The sequence below is a fragment of the Lactuca sativa genome, chromosome 8, assembly GCF_002870075.4.
Source record: "Lactuca sativa cultivar Salinas chromosome 8, Lsat_Salinas_v11, whole genome shotgun sequence".
Lineage (NCBI taxonomy): Eukaryota > Viridiplantae > Streptophyta > Magnoliopsida > Asterales > Asteraceae > Lactuca > Lactuca sativa.
Window position 1 is genome coordinate 155,916,782 of NC_056630.2, and position 13,087 is coordinate 155,929,868.

General features: G+C 40.3%; 1 protein-coding gene across 1 annotated transcript; it reads left to right on the forward strand.

Moving 5' to 3' along the window:
* Positions 1-9,019: 9,019 nt before the first annotated feature.
* LOC111886648 (26S proteasome regulatory subunit 6B homolog) lies at positions 9,020-12,670 on the forward strand. The gene is made up of 6 exons (XM_023882903.3): positions 9,020-9,629; positions 10,492-10,722; positions 11,483-11,641; positions 11,904-12,056; positions 12,140-12,223; positions 12,357-12,670. The coding sequence occupies exons 1-6, from the start codon at positions 9,141-9,143 to the stop codon at positions 12,489-12,491; spliced, it is 1,251 nt and encodes a 416-aa protein (XP_023738671.1). The 5' UTR covers positions 9,020-9,140; the 3' UTR covers positions 12,492-12,670.
* The last annotated feature ends 417 nt before the right edge of the window (positions 12,671-13,087 follow it).

Below are 13,087 nucleotides of genomic sequence, written 5' to 3' on the forward strand. Positions count from 1 at the left end.
CCAATGTCGTCCCATAGTTTATTATGATTAGGATGCTAGTTGTCTGCTTGACTCTTGCATGTATGATATCTAATATGTATATCGGTCAGGACCTGATGATAATATTGTATGATATTTATCTTTGTGATTCTTGCATGTGTTTATGTGTTTATATATATATATATATATATATATATATATATATATATATATATATATATATATATATATATATATATCGAGCGAGGCCCGATGCCAGGCGGGGCCTGATGACTGGCAAATTTGTTCCGAGCGGGGCCCATTATATGTTGATATGTATGGTATGTGGTATATTAGGGGGGAGCTCACTAAGCTTTGTGCTTACGGTTTCTATGATTATGGTTTCAGGTACTTCCGGTTCAAAAAGGAAAGGCCCGACTTGATCGCAGTGCATCCACCTATGTTTCCGCAACTTGATATTTTGGATTGTACTCTGATAACTGTTTTATTATGATATATTATTGAATGTTTGGAAAAAATATAATTGGTGTTTTTGGTTGAATTAAAAATAAATTTTTTACCTTATAATTTTTAGGACGTTTCAAGTTGGTATCAGAGCCTTGGTTTGAGGGATTCAGACACACTCTTGGGTGTGATTGAACTCAAACTAAGGATGTAACGACCGAAAGATACAACCAATTTTAAATTTTTCAAAAACAACTCGATTCCATTAAATCATTACAAAAAGGTTTTCAATACAAAACATTTAGCGTATTCCCATAATCACATTACTACAAAATCATGAGGAGCGGTACGATCACGCCTTCACCTTGCCACGGTCTCCTAAAGAACCTGAAAAACATAAAACCACAACTGTAAGCCCGAAAGTTTAGTGAGATATCCCCAAAATACCAACCACTTATACCATACACGCATAACATGCCACAACATATCTGATCACAGAACAGCCATGCACTTTGGGTCTACTGTGTGACTGGTCCGCCGCACCGGCCTACAGTCCACCTAGTCCACCCTCTGAGTCTAGCCATAAACCTCAAGTCTACAGTGTGATTGGTCCGCCTGCACCAAGCCTTCAATCCACCTGGTCCACTCTCCGAATCTAACCACATACATCGAGTCTGCAATGTGATTGGTCTGCCCGCACCGGGCCTTCAATCCACCCGGTCCACTCTCTGAGTCTACAGTATGACTGGTCCGCCCGCACCGGGCCTTCAGTCGGCCTGGTCCACTCTCCGAGCCTCGGCACGTCTGGTCCGCCCTCTTGGGGCCTACAGCCTATCCAAACCGCTCGTTGGGCCTTCGGAACAACCGGTCCGCCATGGGTATCTTGGCCTACAGCACAAAGCAGGACCCGCCTCAACCCAACTCCAGTCCAAACAACCATGTGCACATATACATACAATCATATAGCAATACACAGTCAACAAGCAGATCAAACCGATCACATAACATATCATCATCCTAACCAGGATACCGACCTAACAGGTCACTAGCATAGCATCTCCCTATCTCTCAAGATACCGATCTCAATCAGGTCTCTAACATATACCATCCTAGCGCTCAGGATGCAAACATATCAAAGCAGTAACATAACAACAACTACTCGGATCTCAATCCGATAAGGGCCGGCCTTGGTGCCTTAGACCCTGTTGATATAGTGAGGATAACTCACCTCGAAACTGCCGGCTGAAAGGATAAGATCCTGGTGCTCCAAACTCCGACACGAAGTCCTCCACTGAACACCAAAACACTCAACTCAATAAATACCCTTAATTCCCAAAATACCCTCGGAAGACAATTGGTCAACCCTTGGACAAGGTCAAAGTCAACCCCTGACTGACTCTACTCGCCGAGTCAACCCGATGACTCGCCGAGTCCCCAAGCTCAGGACTTCCCTCAATCCGCGACCTAACTCGCCGAGTCACCCCGAGACTCGCCGAGTCCAACAACTCTGAGTCCACTCGCACACAACTCACCGAGTCATCCCTTGACTCACCGATTCTCGACTCGACCAGAAAATATTGGGACTCTTCGACAAGACTCGCCGAGTCCAAGAACAGACTCGCCGAGTCTAAGGCTATCTTCAACCTACTCGCCGAGTTGTTCATCCAACTCGTCGAGTTCCAGCTCATCTTCAAGCAACTCGTCGAGTCCACCCATGTGACTCGCCGAGTACCACCGGTCTGAATCCATACAGAAGCACTCCAGGCCATGCAATTGATCCAAAACATAGATCTAGCCTCCTACAACCCATCCATCACGTAAAGTGGAAAACTTTACGTGAATCCAAAGAGATCTAGGCCTTTAACACTTTAGGGCTAGGGTTTGGGACATGATAGCTTCACTACACACTCAAACACAGGGACTTTCAGGCATTCCAACCCTTCTCCATTCCAGATCTGAGGTAGCAACCTCAGATCTAACCTCTAAACTCCAAAACACCAAAAGATAAGCTCCCCACAAACCCCATAATGATGAATCCATAAGAATAACAGCCCAAGGACGAGATATTACCTCAAAAGAACGCCCCAACTGCAATGGAACTCGAATCCAAGCAAATCCCCTTGCTCCAAGCCTCCTACCCTTCAAGATTTCCTCAACAATTGCTTCTCCAAGCTTCCCAATGCAATATGATCACTCACACACGAAGGCTAAGGGTTTATGGACTTGAGGATGAGTAAAGAGGTTGGGGGAATGAATGTTATGTTCTTTATATAGGGCTCAACCCCGAGAATTAGGGTTTTCTCCACTCAGCGCCTACTCGCCGAGTCCACCTTACTGACTCGCCGAGTCGGCCACTTAAACGCGACCAAGTCGCGACTCTACTCGCCGAGTCCACCCATGGACTCGCCGAGTTCCCTTCCAATTTTACTCTTTTAGCCCTTCAACTATACTCTTTGCTTTCCGGGATGTTACAAAGGAGTTGATAAGGAGTGTATTCAATTTGGGTATGTTCTGATTATTATATGGTTGTTTTTAAATATGGTGATGAGCACTAATGGCAGAGGATTTGGTTCGGGATCAGGTGCTGGCACTTAGCCGATTAAAGAGCGAATGTGGGAGTTCATCTCGTCGGAGATTACCTGCGCTATTATGGAGCAGACTCCTGTGATCTTCGGGACGGTCAAGGAGGGGATTTATGAAGATTCCGGATGAGCGACTAGGCGCGTTCCGTACCGAGATCATGACTATTATGGGAACTCGCACTCTTTCCTTCCGAGAGTTTCGTGCTTGTGGAGCTCCAGAGTTCTTTGGGGAGAAGGACCTCGTTGCTAGTAGGAGATGGTTAGCGGATATTATGAATGCTTCCCAGATGAGTTTCTGCCCCGAGGGGTCGAAAGTGAGATTTGCTTCCTGTCTTCTGAAAGACAGAGCTCGAGATTGGTAGGGAAGAGGTAGACTTTGCTTTGGGAGGCGAAGCCCTGAAGATGGTGACTTGAGATGGGTTTGTGACCCGGTTAGGACCGAGTTTGCACCGGCTATTGAGGTGCAGCAGTTGGCAGGGGAGTTTCAGGACCTTCGCTAGACGACTGATATCGTGGCAGAGATCACTGCCAAGTTTCGAGAGATGGCTTTTTTGGTTTCGAAATATGCAGCAGGATAGGAGATGAAGAAGGTAAGGTATCATGGCATGCCGAGGAATGACATTAGGGAGTTTGTGAGTTTTTCAGGGTGTGAGACCCTGAATGATATCATTGCTAGAGCCCGAGAGCGGAAGATCGAATTAGAGTACCATGGTAAGAGGAAGTCGGAGTAGATTCAGATCGTGGTGGGCCAGGCGAAGAGGCCCTTTACTCAGGGTTTACGTTTGGCAGACCATCAGGGTCGGAAACGTTATGCCAAGTATGGGAGGACCCATGAGGGAGGATGTCGGGAGACAGGTCGAGAATGTTTCAGTTGTGGGTCAGATGGGTCATTTTAATAGGCATTGCCCTTGTAGATCGGTTCCGATGTGTTTTCACTACAACCAGGTGGGCCACAAGAAGGCCAACCGTCAGATGCTAAGGGGTGGAGCAGTGAGTGCACCTGCTCCAGTTACTTTGAGGATTACTGACGGTCGTGATGGTAGGGTAGGAGCCCCAACAGCGAGGATCTGAGCATTGCAGTGTCAATCAGGGGAGACCAAAGTTTAATCAGGAGCTATTGCGGGTATGTTATCTTTGTTTTCTTCATGCCTTATTATCCATATAAATGTGCTTTTATGTGTTAGACATTTTCTATGGTTTAGTTTTCTGCTATTGCCTAGTTTACATTACTCAACGAAGGTTTTTGGACCTATAGTACGTACACCAAATGGAGTAAAACTAATGGGGCACAAATGAGTATATATGCTTAAAAGAAACGATAACAATTAAGTTGTGAGATATAAAGCAAGACTCGTTGCACAAGATTTTTACCCAATTGCCCAAAATTGATTACGAAGAAACGTACACTCCTTTAGTTGATGCAATTACATTATGTTATCTATTAAGTCTAGCAACACATGCAAAAATGGAGATGCGTCTAATGGATGTAGTTACCACATATTTATATATTTCACATGAGAATGATATTTATATGAAAATCTCAGATGAGTTTAAGGTGCCAGAAGCACAAACTTCTAATTTTCGAGAAGTATATCTAATAAAATTAAATAAATCTTTGTATGGATGGAAACAATCTCGCCATATGTGATTCTATTGTTTAAGTACATTTATGTTGAAAGAGAGCTACAAAAATGATCCTATAAACCCAACTGTATTCATAAAAAGATCTGGATCAAAATTTGTCATAATTATTGTTTATGTAAATGATTTGAACATTATTGGAACTCCTAGAGAGTTGGAAAAGGTTATTTCTTTTTTTTGAAAGAAAATTTTGAAATGAAAGATCTTAGTAAAACTAAATTTTGTTTGGGTCTTCAAATTGAGCACGCCAAAAAAAAGAGTTTTTGTATATTAATCCAATTATCTATATAATGTGCTTAAGAAGTTTTTACATGGATAACTCACATCCATTGAATAACTCGATGGTGGTAAGACACTTGGATGCCAAAAATTACCAATTTCGGCCTTATGAAAAACATGAAAAACTTCTTGGTTCCGAAGTAACATATCATAGTATTATTGGTGCACTAATGTATCTTGCTAATAATAGAAGACCTCATATATCTTTTGCCGTAAACTTATTAGCAAGATATAGTTCTTGTCTAACAATAAGACACTAAGACGGAGTCAAACACATTCTTTGGTATCTTTGAGGTACAACAGATATGGGTTTATACTTATCTAATTCATCAAATACGAAGTTAATTGGTTATGTATATGTTGGATATTTATCTGATCTACACAAAGCTCGATCTCAAACAAGTTATTTATTCACTTATGGAGGTAAGAAAATTTCTTGACATTCTATTAAAAAAGAACTTTAGTTGATGCTTCTTCTAACCATGCAGAGATTATAGCAATTTATCATGCAAGTCATGAATGTATTTGGTTAAGAAATTTAACTCAACATATTCGCAAGAATTGCTGTATAACTTCTAACAGGGATGTTCCAACCATAATATATGAAGATAATACGACTTGTATAGCCCCATTCAAGGAACAATTTATCAAAGGAGACAGAACCAAGAATATATCACCCAAGTTCTTTTTCACTTATGATCTTCAAAAACAGTGTGACATCAACATCCAGAAAAATCCAATCAAGTAACAACTTTCTCGATTTGTTCATTATTAAATAGTGAGCATATGTATTAGAAAGTTGATGATTTCATCACAAATATTGAAATAAAAGTTCTCTTACTTCTCTTGTCTTTTATAACATCCGTCTAGAACATATCACAATATTGTCTGTTTTGGGCTCCCAACGCGAAAACTTCCCAGGGGGTCACCCATCCATGGATTGCCCTCACCCGAGCACGTTTAACTACAGAGTTCTTATGGGATCTGTTGCCCTTACGCCTTTAAAACGCGTTGTGACAAGAAAGGTATCCACACCCCTTATAAGGAAATGTTTCGTTCTCCTTTTATTTGTAACAGTAACATCCCCCTCTGGCACGTATCATAATATTGTCCGTTTTGGGCCATTCAACAAGAGGACTTCCCAGGGGGTCACCCGTCCCGGTACTACTCCCGCCCGAGCATTCTTAACTGCAGAGTTCTTATGGGATCTGTTGCCCTCACGACTTTAAAATGCGTTGCGTTAAGGAAGGTATTCATGTTGGGTTTTAAGCATTATAACACTCCTATAGTGCACATGCAACCCTAAATGCTTTGGATCTATGTTTTCTCTAGTTATACATGCAATAAAAATTCCAGAGCATGAAGCCTACAACTAGCATACAATTTGGTACATGAATCATAAAATCAAGTTAGAAGAATATCTCTTAATTATAGCTTGTAGTTTTAGCCTTTCAAGAGCTTAGTACCTCAAGTGTGATGCCTCAAATGGTTCACAAACACCATAAACAAAGAACGACTTTGAGAGAGAGTATGGAGCACACAAAATCGGTCATATGAACTCTTAGAACACTTGTGTCTACCGATTTTGGCTAAGGTGTAACATTTATATAGTGTAGGATTCCGAGAGTCATGGGTAAACCCTAATCCATAAACTTGGGTTACGATCCATATTTCATGTGGGCTAACTCTTATGGATACTTACATAAACTTAGCCCATCAGGGATCAATAGCCCAAACATTATATATCACTGATTTACATAATCAGTCCCCGTTAATTTAATTAATCTCTTTTGATCACTAAATTAATTCCAAATTAATTCTTGATCAATACTAATTAAATAATATGATTTCACAATTAATATTATACTTGTAATATATTAATAAATCATAAATAACTTCTTTCTCAAATATCCATCCTATCAGATTGTTTTGGTGAAGGCAACCTAAATGGACCATGCTACTATCGAGTAAAGTACATGCCAATTATAGTTATGAGCTTAGACACCTAATCCAACAATCCACACCCCATCTAAGGAATGTTTCGTTCTCCTTCCCAGCCGATATAGGACCAGGTGCAACTAACTTGCCTGTCTTCACCCCTCATTATAGGTTTCAACGTCCCCGTCGAACACATCGACTCAACCAATATGGGACCAGGTGCAACTAACTTGCCTGCCTTCACCCCCCATTATAGGTTTCGGTGTCCCCGCCAAACACATCGATTCGTGCCCTAGCTCTGATACCATTTGTAACATTCCCCTATGGCACATATCATAATATTGTCCGCTTTGGGCCACTCGGCATGAGGACTTCCCAGGGGGTCACCTATCCCGATATTACTCCCGCCCAAGCACGCTTAACTGCAGAGTTCTTATGGGATATGTTGCCCTCACGACTTTAAAACACGTTGTGTTAGGGAAGGTATTCACACCCCTTATAAAGAATGTTTCGTTCTCCTTCCCAGCCGATGTGAGATCAGGTGCAACTAGCTTGACTGTCGTGCTCAGGTGGGAGTAGTACCGGGATGGGTGACCCCCTGGGAACAAAACATTCCTTATAACGGGTGTGGATACCTTCCCTAACACAACGTGTTTAAAGCCGTGGGAACAGCAAATCTCATAAGAACTTTGCAATTAGGAGTGCTCGGGCGGGAGTAGTATCGGGATGGGTGGACCTTTAAGAAGTCCTTGTGCCGAGTGGCCCAAAGCGGACAATATTATGAAACGTGCCAGAGGGGGATGTTACAAATGGTATCAGAGCTGGGGCACGGGTCGATGTGTTCGACAGGACGTCGAACCCTATAATGGGGGGTGAAGGTGGGTTGCACCTGATCCCACATCGGCTTGGAAGGAGAACGAAACATTTTCGTATAAGGGGTGTGGATACCTTCCTTGTCACAACGCGTTTTAAAGCTGTGAGGGTAGCAGATCCCATAAGAACTCTGTAGTTAAGCATACTCGGGCGGAAGTAGTACCATGATGGGTGACCCCCTGGGAAGTCCTCGTGCCGAGTGGCCCAAAGCGGACAATATTGTGATATGAGGACTTCCCAGGGGGTCACCCCTCACGGCTTTAAAACGCGTTGTGTTAGAGAATGTATCCACACCCCTTATAAGGAATGCTTAGTTCTCTTTCCCAGCTGATGTGGGATCAGGCTAGCTGCACTTGATCCCACATCGGCTAGGAAGGAGAACAAAACATTTTCTTATAAGGGTTGTGGATACTTTCCTTATCACAACACGTTTTAAATTCGTGAGGGCAGCAGATCCCATAAGAACTCAGCAGCTAAGCGTGCTCGGGCGGGAGTAGTACTGGGATGGGTGACCCCCTGGGAAGTTTTCATGTCGGGAACCCAAAGCGACAATATTGTGATACATGCTGCAGGGGATGTTACAAATGGTATCAGAGTTAGGGCACGGGCCGATATGTTCGACGGAGGCGTCGAACCCTATAATGGGGGGTGAAGGTGGGTTGCACCTGGTCTCACATCGGGTGTGAAGGAGAATTAAGCATTGGATACCTTCACTAACACAACATGTTTTAAAGCCGTGAGGGCAGTAGATCCCATAAGAACTCTGCAGTTAAGCGTGTTCGAACGAGAGTACCGGGATAGGTGACCCTGGGAGATAGGGGTGTTACATTTTTTTTAATCATTAAGTTATTGTTATTTCATTGTAGAAAAAAAAATAATGTATTAGGGAAAACTAATCTCCCTATCTAATAAATAAATAAGGTTAATCTCATTTCGCCATATGTCAAACTATTAAATAAATAATACGCCACATGCCATTATTTTGGTTCTCTAATTCGAATTTCATTTTACAACTTATATTCATAAATACTCATAAATTTTTATATGTTAACAAAATATATCAAAATATGTCAATATTACATACCCTACCTATCCCCGGATTAAAGGATATTTACCAAATTTGGTTACACTTATTATGTTTATATTTTTCTTTTAAAATTCCTTATATTTTTAATAATATATCTTTATTTTAACAACTTAATTTTATGATTTATATTATCAATTTTTAATTTTGTAAGCGTGTTTTCACAGTTCTTAATTAATTATATTAGAATAAAAAAAAGAATAAGCGTTTCTTCCACCGTTTCCAACACCGGTGAAGTACTCCTCAAGAAATCGTCGATATTCTCAAATTCACGCCTTCCCTGTTCAACCCTCTCAATCTTCCCCCACCGCCGAGCAACAATGGCAGCAACGATGGTTCTTGACCCTAAACCAACATCATTGTCACCACCACCAACCCTCCCCACGCCCTATTCCACCATCGACACCGTTATCGCCGACTCCGAAGACGATCTCTACACTCGCCTCAAATCCCTAGAGCGCCAAATCGAGTTCATCGAAATCCAAGAAGAATATGTGAAAGATGAGCAGAAAAACCTCAAGCGCGAACTGCTGAGGTCGCAAGAGGAGGTAAAGCGGATCCAATCGGTGCCGCTCGTGATTGGGCAGTTCATGGAGATGATAGATCAGAATAATGGAATCGTCGGCTCCACTACGGGCTCTAATTACTATGTTAGAATTTTGAGTACCATCAATCGTGAGCTATTGAAACCCTCTGCTTCCGTCGCTTTGCACCGCCATTCTAATGCTCTCGTTGATGTGTTGCCACCGGAGGCTGACTCGAGTATTTCGCTTCTTAGCCAGTCTGAGAAACCAGATGTCACATATAGCGTGAGTAACATCTTCCTAGAATTTTAATTTTTGCGTATATGTTTTAGGGTTTGGGGGAATGAACATTAACTTAGGGTTCTGGTCTCCTTGGGGTTTGGTGAACCATAATCCGTATTCCAAATGTATCGATGTGTTATGATAGTAAGATGTGGATCTGGGTAACCCTAAATTGTTTTAGAAAAAATGTTTCCTCTTAGTTCATAGGAGTGTAGACAACATAATCCATCACCAACAGAAAGGATTATGGATTGTGGTTATACATCTAGTAGAAGCTGATAGTGTACATGAATATATTTCCGAAGGTCGACTCCTATTTGATTACTTAACCAGATAATAACTAATAACATGGTGAATTGCATTGCCTTGGTATTCCAGGATAACATATTGTTCCTCAACTCAAAAACCAAGAATCATCTACATGTCTCCTCATCTTTATATTTCTGGTGGGCATGCTTTTGGATTGTATCTTGTATACAAATTAAAACACATCACCTTAGAATCTAATCTTATATTATAGGCTGCTACATTAGAACAACTTTCACCATGTTGGGTGCTGTGTAGTATAGAGAGCCCAAGTGCACTTAGTTACTATTTACCATTGATGTGCCCTTATTTATGAAGCACTTGTCTAGCATACACATGTCACCAAACATCAAAATATAAGATTTAGCATAACTCACACAATGTAAGATGACATTTTATGGCCAATTTAAAAGGAAAGTGACTAAAAGTTTTAATTTCAAAGTTCAAACATCAAGATTACCCAGTCAGGGGTGAAAATATTTTCTTTATGTATTGGATTTTCAAATCTTTGTGGTTCCATTGAATCTAATGACACTCATTGCTTCTGGAATATTTCCAGGATATTGGAGGCTGTGACATTCAAAAGCAGGAAATACGTGAAGCAGTTGAGTTGCCTTTGACTCACCATGAATTGTACAAACAGATAGGAATAGACCCTCCACGTGGCGTTTTGCTCTATGGTCCACCTGGCACTGGTAAAACCATGCTTGCAAAAGCTGTGGCAAATCACACTACAGCAGCCTTTATCAGAGTAGTTGGCTCAGAATTTGTCCAGAAGTATTTGGGAGAGGTATGCTTTCATTGTGCTTGTATGAACTCTTGTTTCAAATGCAGCTTTTATTTTGATAAAATATTACTTCATCAGCAATAAATTGACTTAAAGTAGTGCAAAACAAATTTTAATATATTTAAACTTATGTTAGTGATGTGTACTATGAATTTAAGCACCAAAAAACTGTTAAGCACACTTAGGGGGTGTTTGAGATTGCTTATATAAAGTGCTTATTAGTTTATTGTGGTTTTGGCACTGCTATTAAGCACTTTTAAGTGTTTGGATAGGAAAAATTAAAAGCACTTATTGACTTGAATAAGGAATTTTTGATAAGTTACTTTCTCCTTGTTAGAGGTGGAAACATATTTACTTTTTTTTACCCCTAATGATCATTTTCTTCTATTTGCTAATGCCCCTTGAAAATGTTTTTATCAATATTAAACCCAAATAATATGTTGCATTATTGATTCAAATATGTAATTTGTGATGAAATTTCAAGTGAGTGATCATTGAAGAAAGAATCTTTTCCATTATCCCAATTTGTTGCAAAGAACATTTTAAAATAATTTATTAGCGAAGAACCTGTTATCACATATTAAACAAAGAACACAAAGAACCTGCTAGCAAAACAAGAACATGTTAAAAATAATTTGTAGTGGAGTCGATTGTGATGGCAATCTGAAAGACTCCCTTTTTGCTCATTTTACACATATAAGCAGAATTTGCCAATTTGTAAAAACATGTAAATAAGTTATTATTTATTTGATAAATGATGTAGGGCCCAAGGATGGTTCGTGATGTGTTTCGTCTTGCTAAAGAAAACGCACCTGCAATTATATTTATCGATGAAGTTGATGCAATAGCTACTGCTAGATTTGATGCTCAGACTGGAGCTGATAGAGAAGTCCAAAGAATTCTAATGGAACTTTTAAATCAGGTCAACAAAATATTTAATTAAAGCCTTTCAAATGGGCCCCAGAACAAGACATGACATGACAAGACAGTTGTACTTGTACTTGTACTGTGCTTGACATACACTGGACTGAGAGACTGAGACTACCGTCAATGGAACAAAAAAAACTTCAATTGTTTGGCCTGTCTAAAAAGGTCGTCTATGCAAAAGACGAAAATGCCCTTCCCGTCAAATTTAGTGTGTTACTCTTCGGACTTATAAAGTTGGTGTGTGTGTGTGTGTGCAGATGGATGGGTTTGACCAAACAGTGAATGTGAAGGTGATAATGGCAACTAACAGAGCGGATACTTTGGACCCTGCACTTCTTCGTCCGGGAAGACTTGACCGCAAGATCGAGTTCCCTTTACCAGATAGACGACAAAAGAGGCTTGTTTTTCAGGTATTAATAAACGAAAGTTAGTTGCTGCATGTGTTTTCTTATCAATGTATTATTCGTTATAAGATGGGAACTTTTTTTTGTAGGTTTGCACTGCTAAAATGAATCTGAGTGATGAAGTTGACTTGGAAGATTATGTTTCTCGACCCGACAAAATCAGTGCTGCTGAGGTAACTTCTTGTTACATACAAAACTTGTTGCACTGATGGGACAAATATTGCAAAAGACATAAATGCTCTTTTGTCCACATCGTTGAGAATAGTCATTTATTTGTGTTGTTTGTGGTTGGGAATGGGAACACAGATAACAGCAATTTGTCAAGAAGCGGGTATGCATGCGGTGCGCAAGAACAGGTATGTAATTCTACCAAAGGACTTTGAGAAGGGGTACAGGACCAATGTGAAGAAGCCCGACACCGACTTTGATTTCTACAAGTAATCTACTACTACTATTACTAGATGTACCCGTGTTTTAAGACATAACTTGTGTGACAAGGTCGTTTGTTTGTCTGTTTGTTATATTATTTAAACAATTTTTATATGTGTTAGAAAAATGACACGGGAATTATGGACCATGTGTAGTTTTTTTTATCTGATTTATCTTGGTTCTTGGATTTACCTTTGCCCTCTAAGAAACTACCATAGTGTTTGGTATGATGAAATTGGGAAGGAATATAATGTTTGTTTCGGCGAAATGGAATGGACCATATCTCAAATAATGTGATCGCTTTATTTTGTTAGCCAAGGGTGTTTCTTTCATTTCATCGTGGAATGAAAATTGCAATCTCATTTTTGTTTATGCTCACTGTTTATCAAAAAATTTATTTTAGAGTCACATTTTTTTCCTGACATGCTATAGTAGGTTAAAATGGACACATTAGAATAAATTGCCAAAGTTATTTTATTCGTTATATGGAAAAATGGCCATTATCTAATTTTTCTATGTTTGATTACTAATATTTCTATGTTGACTGTTTTGACCTTCACCGTCTTTCTTTGTGTCTTTACATTTGGTACCCGAAAGGGCGAGCAACA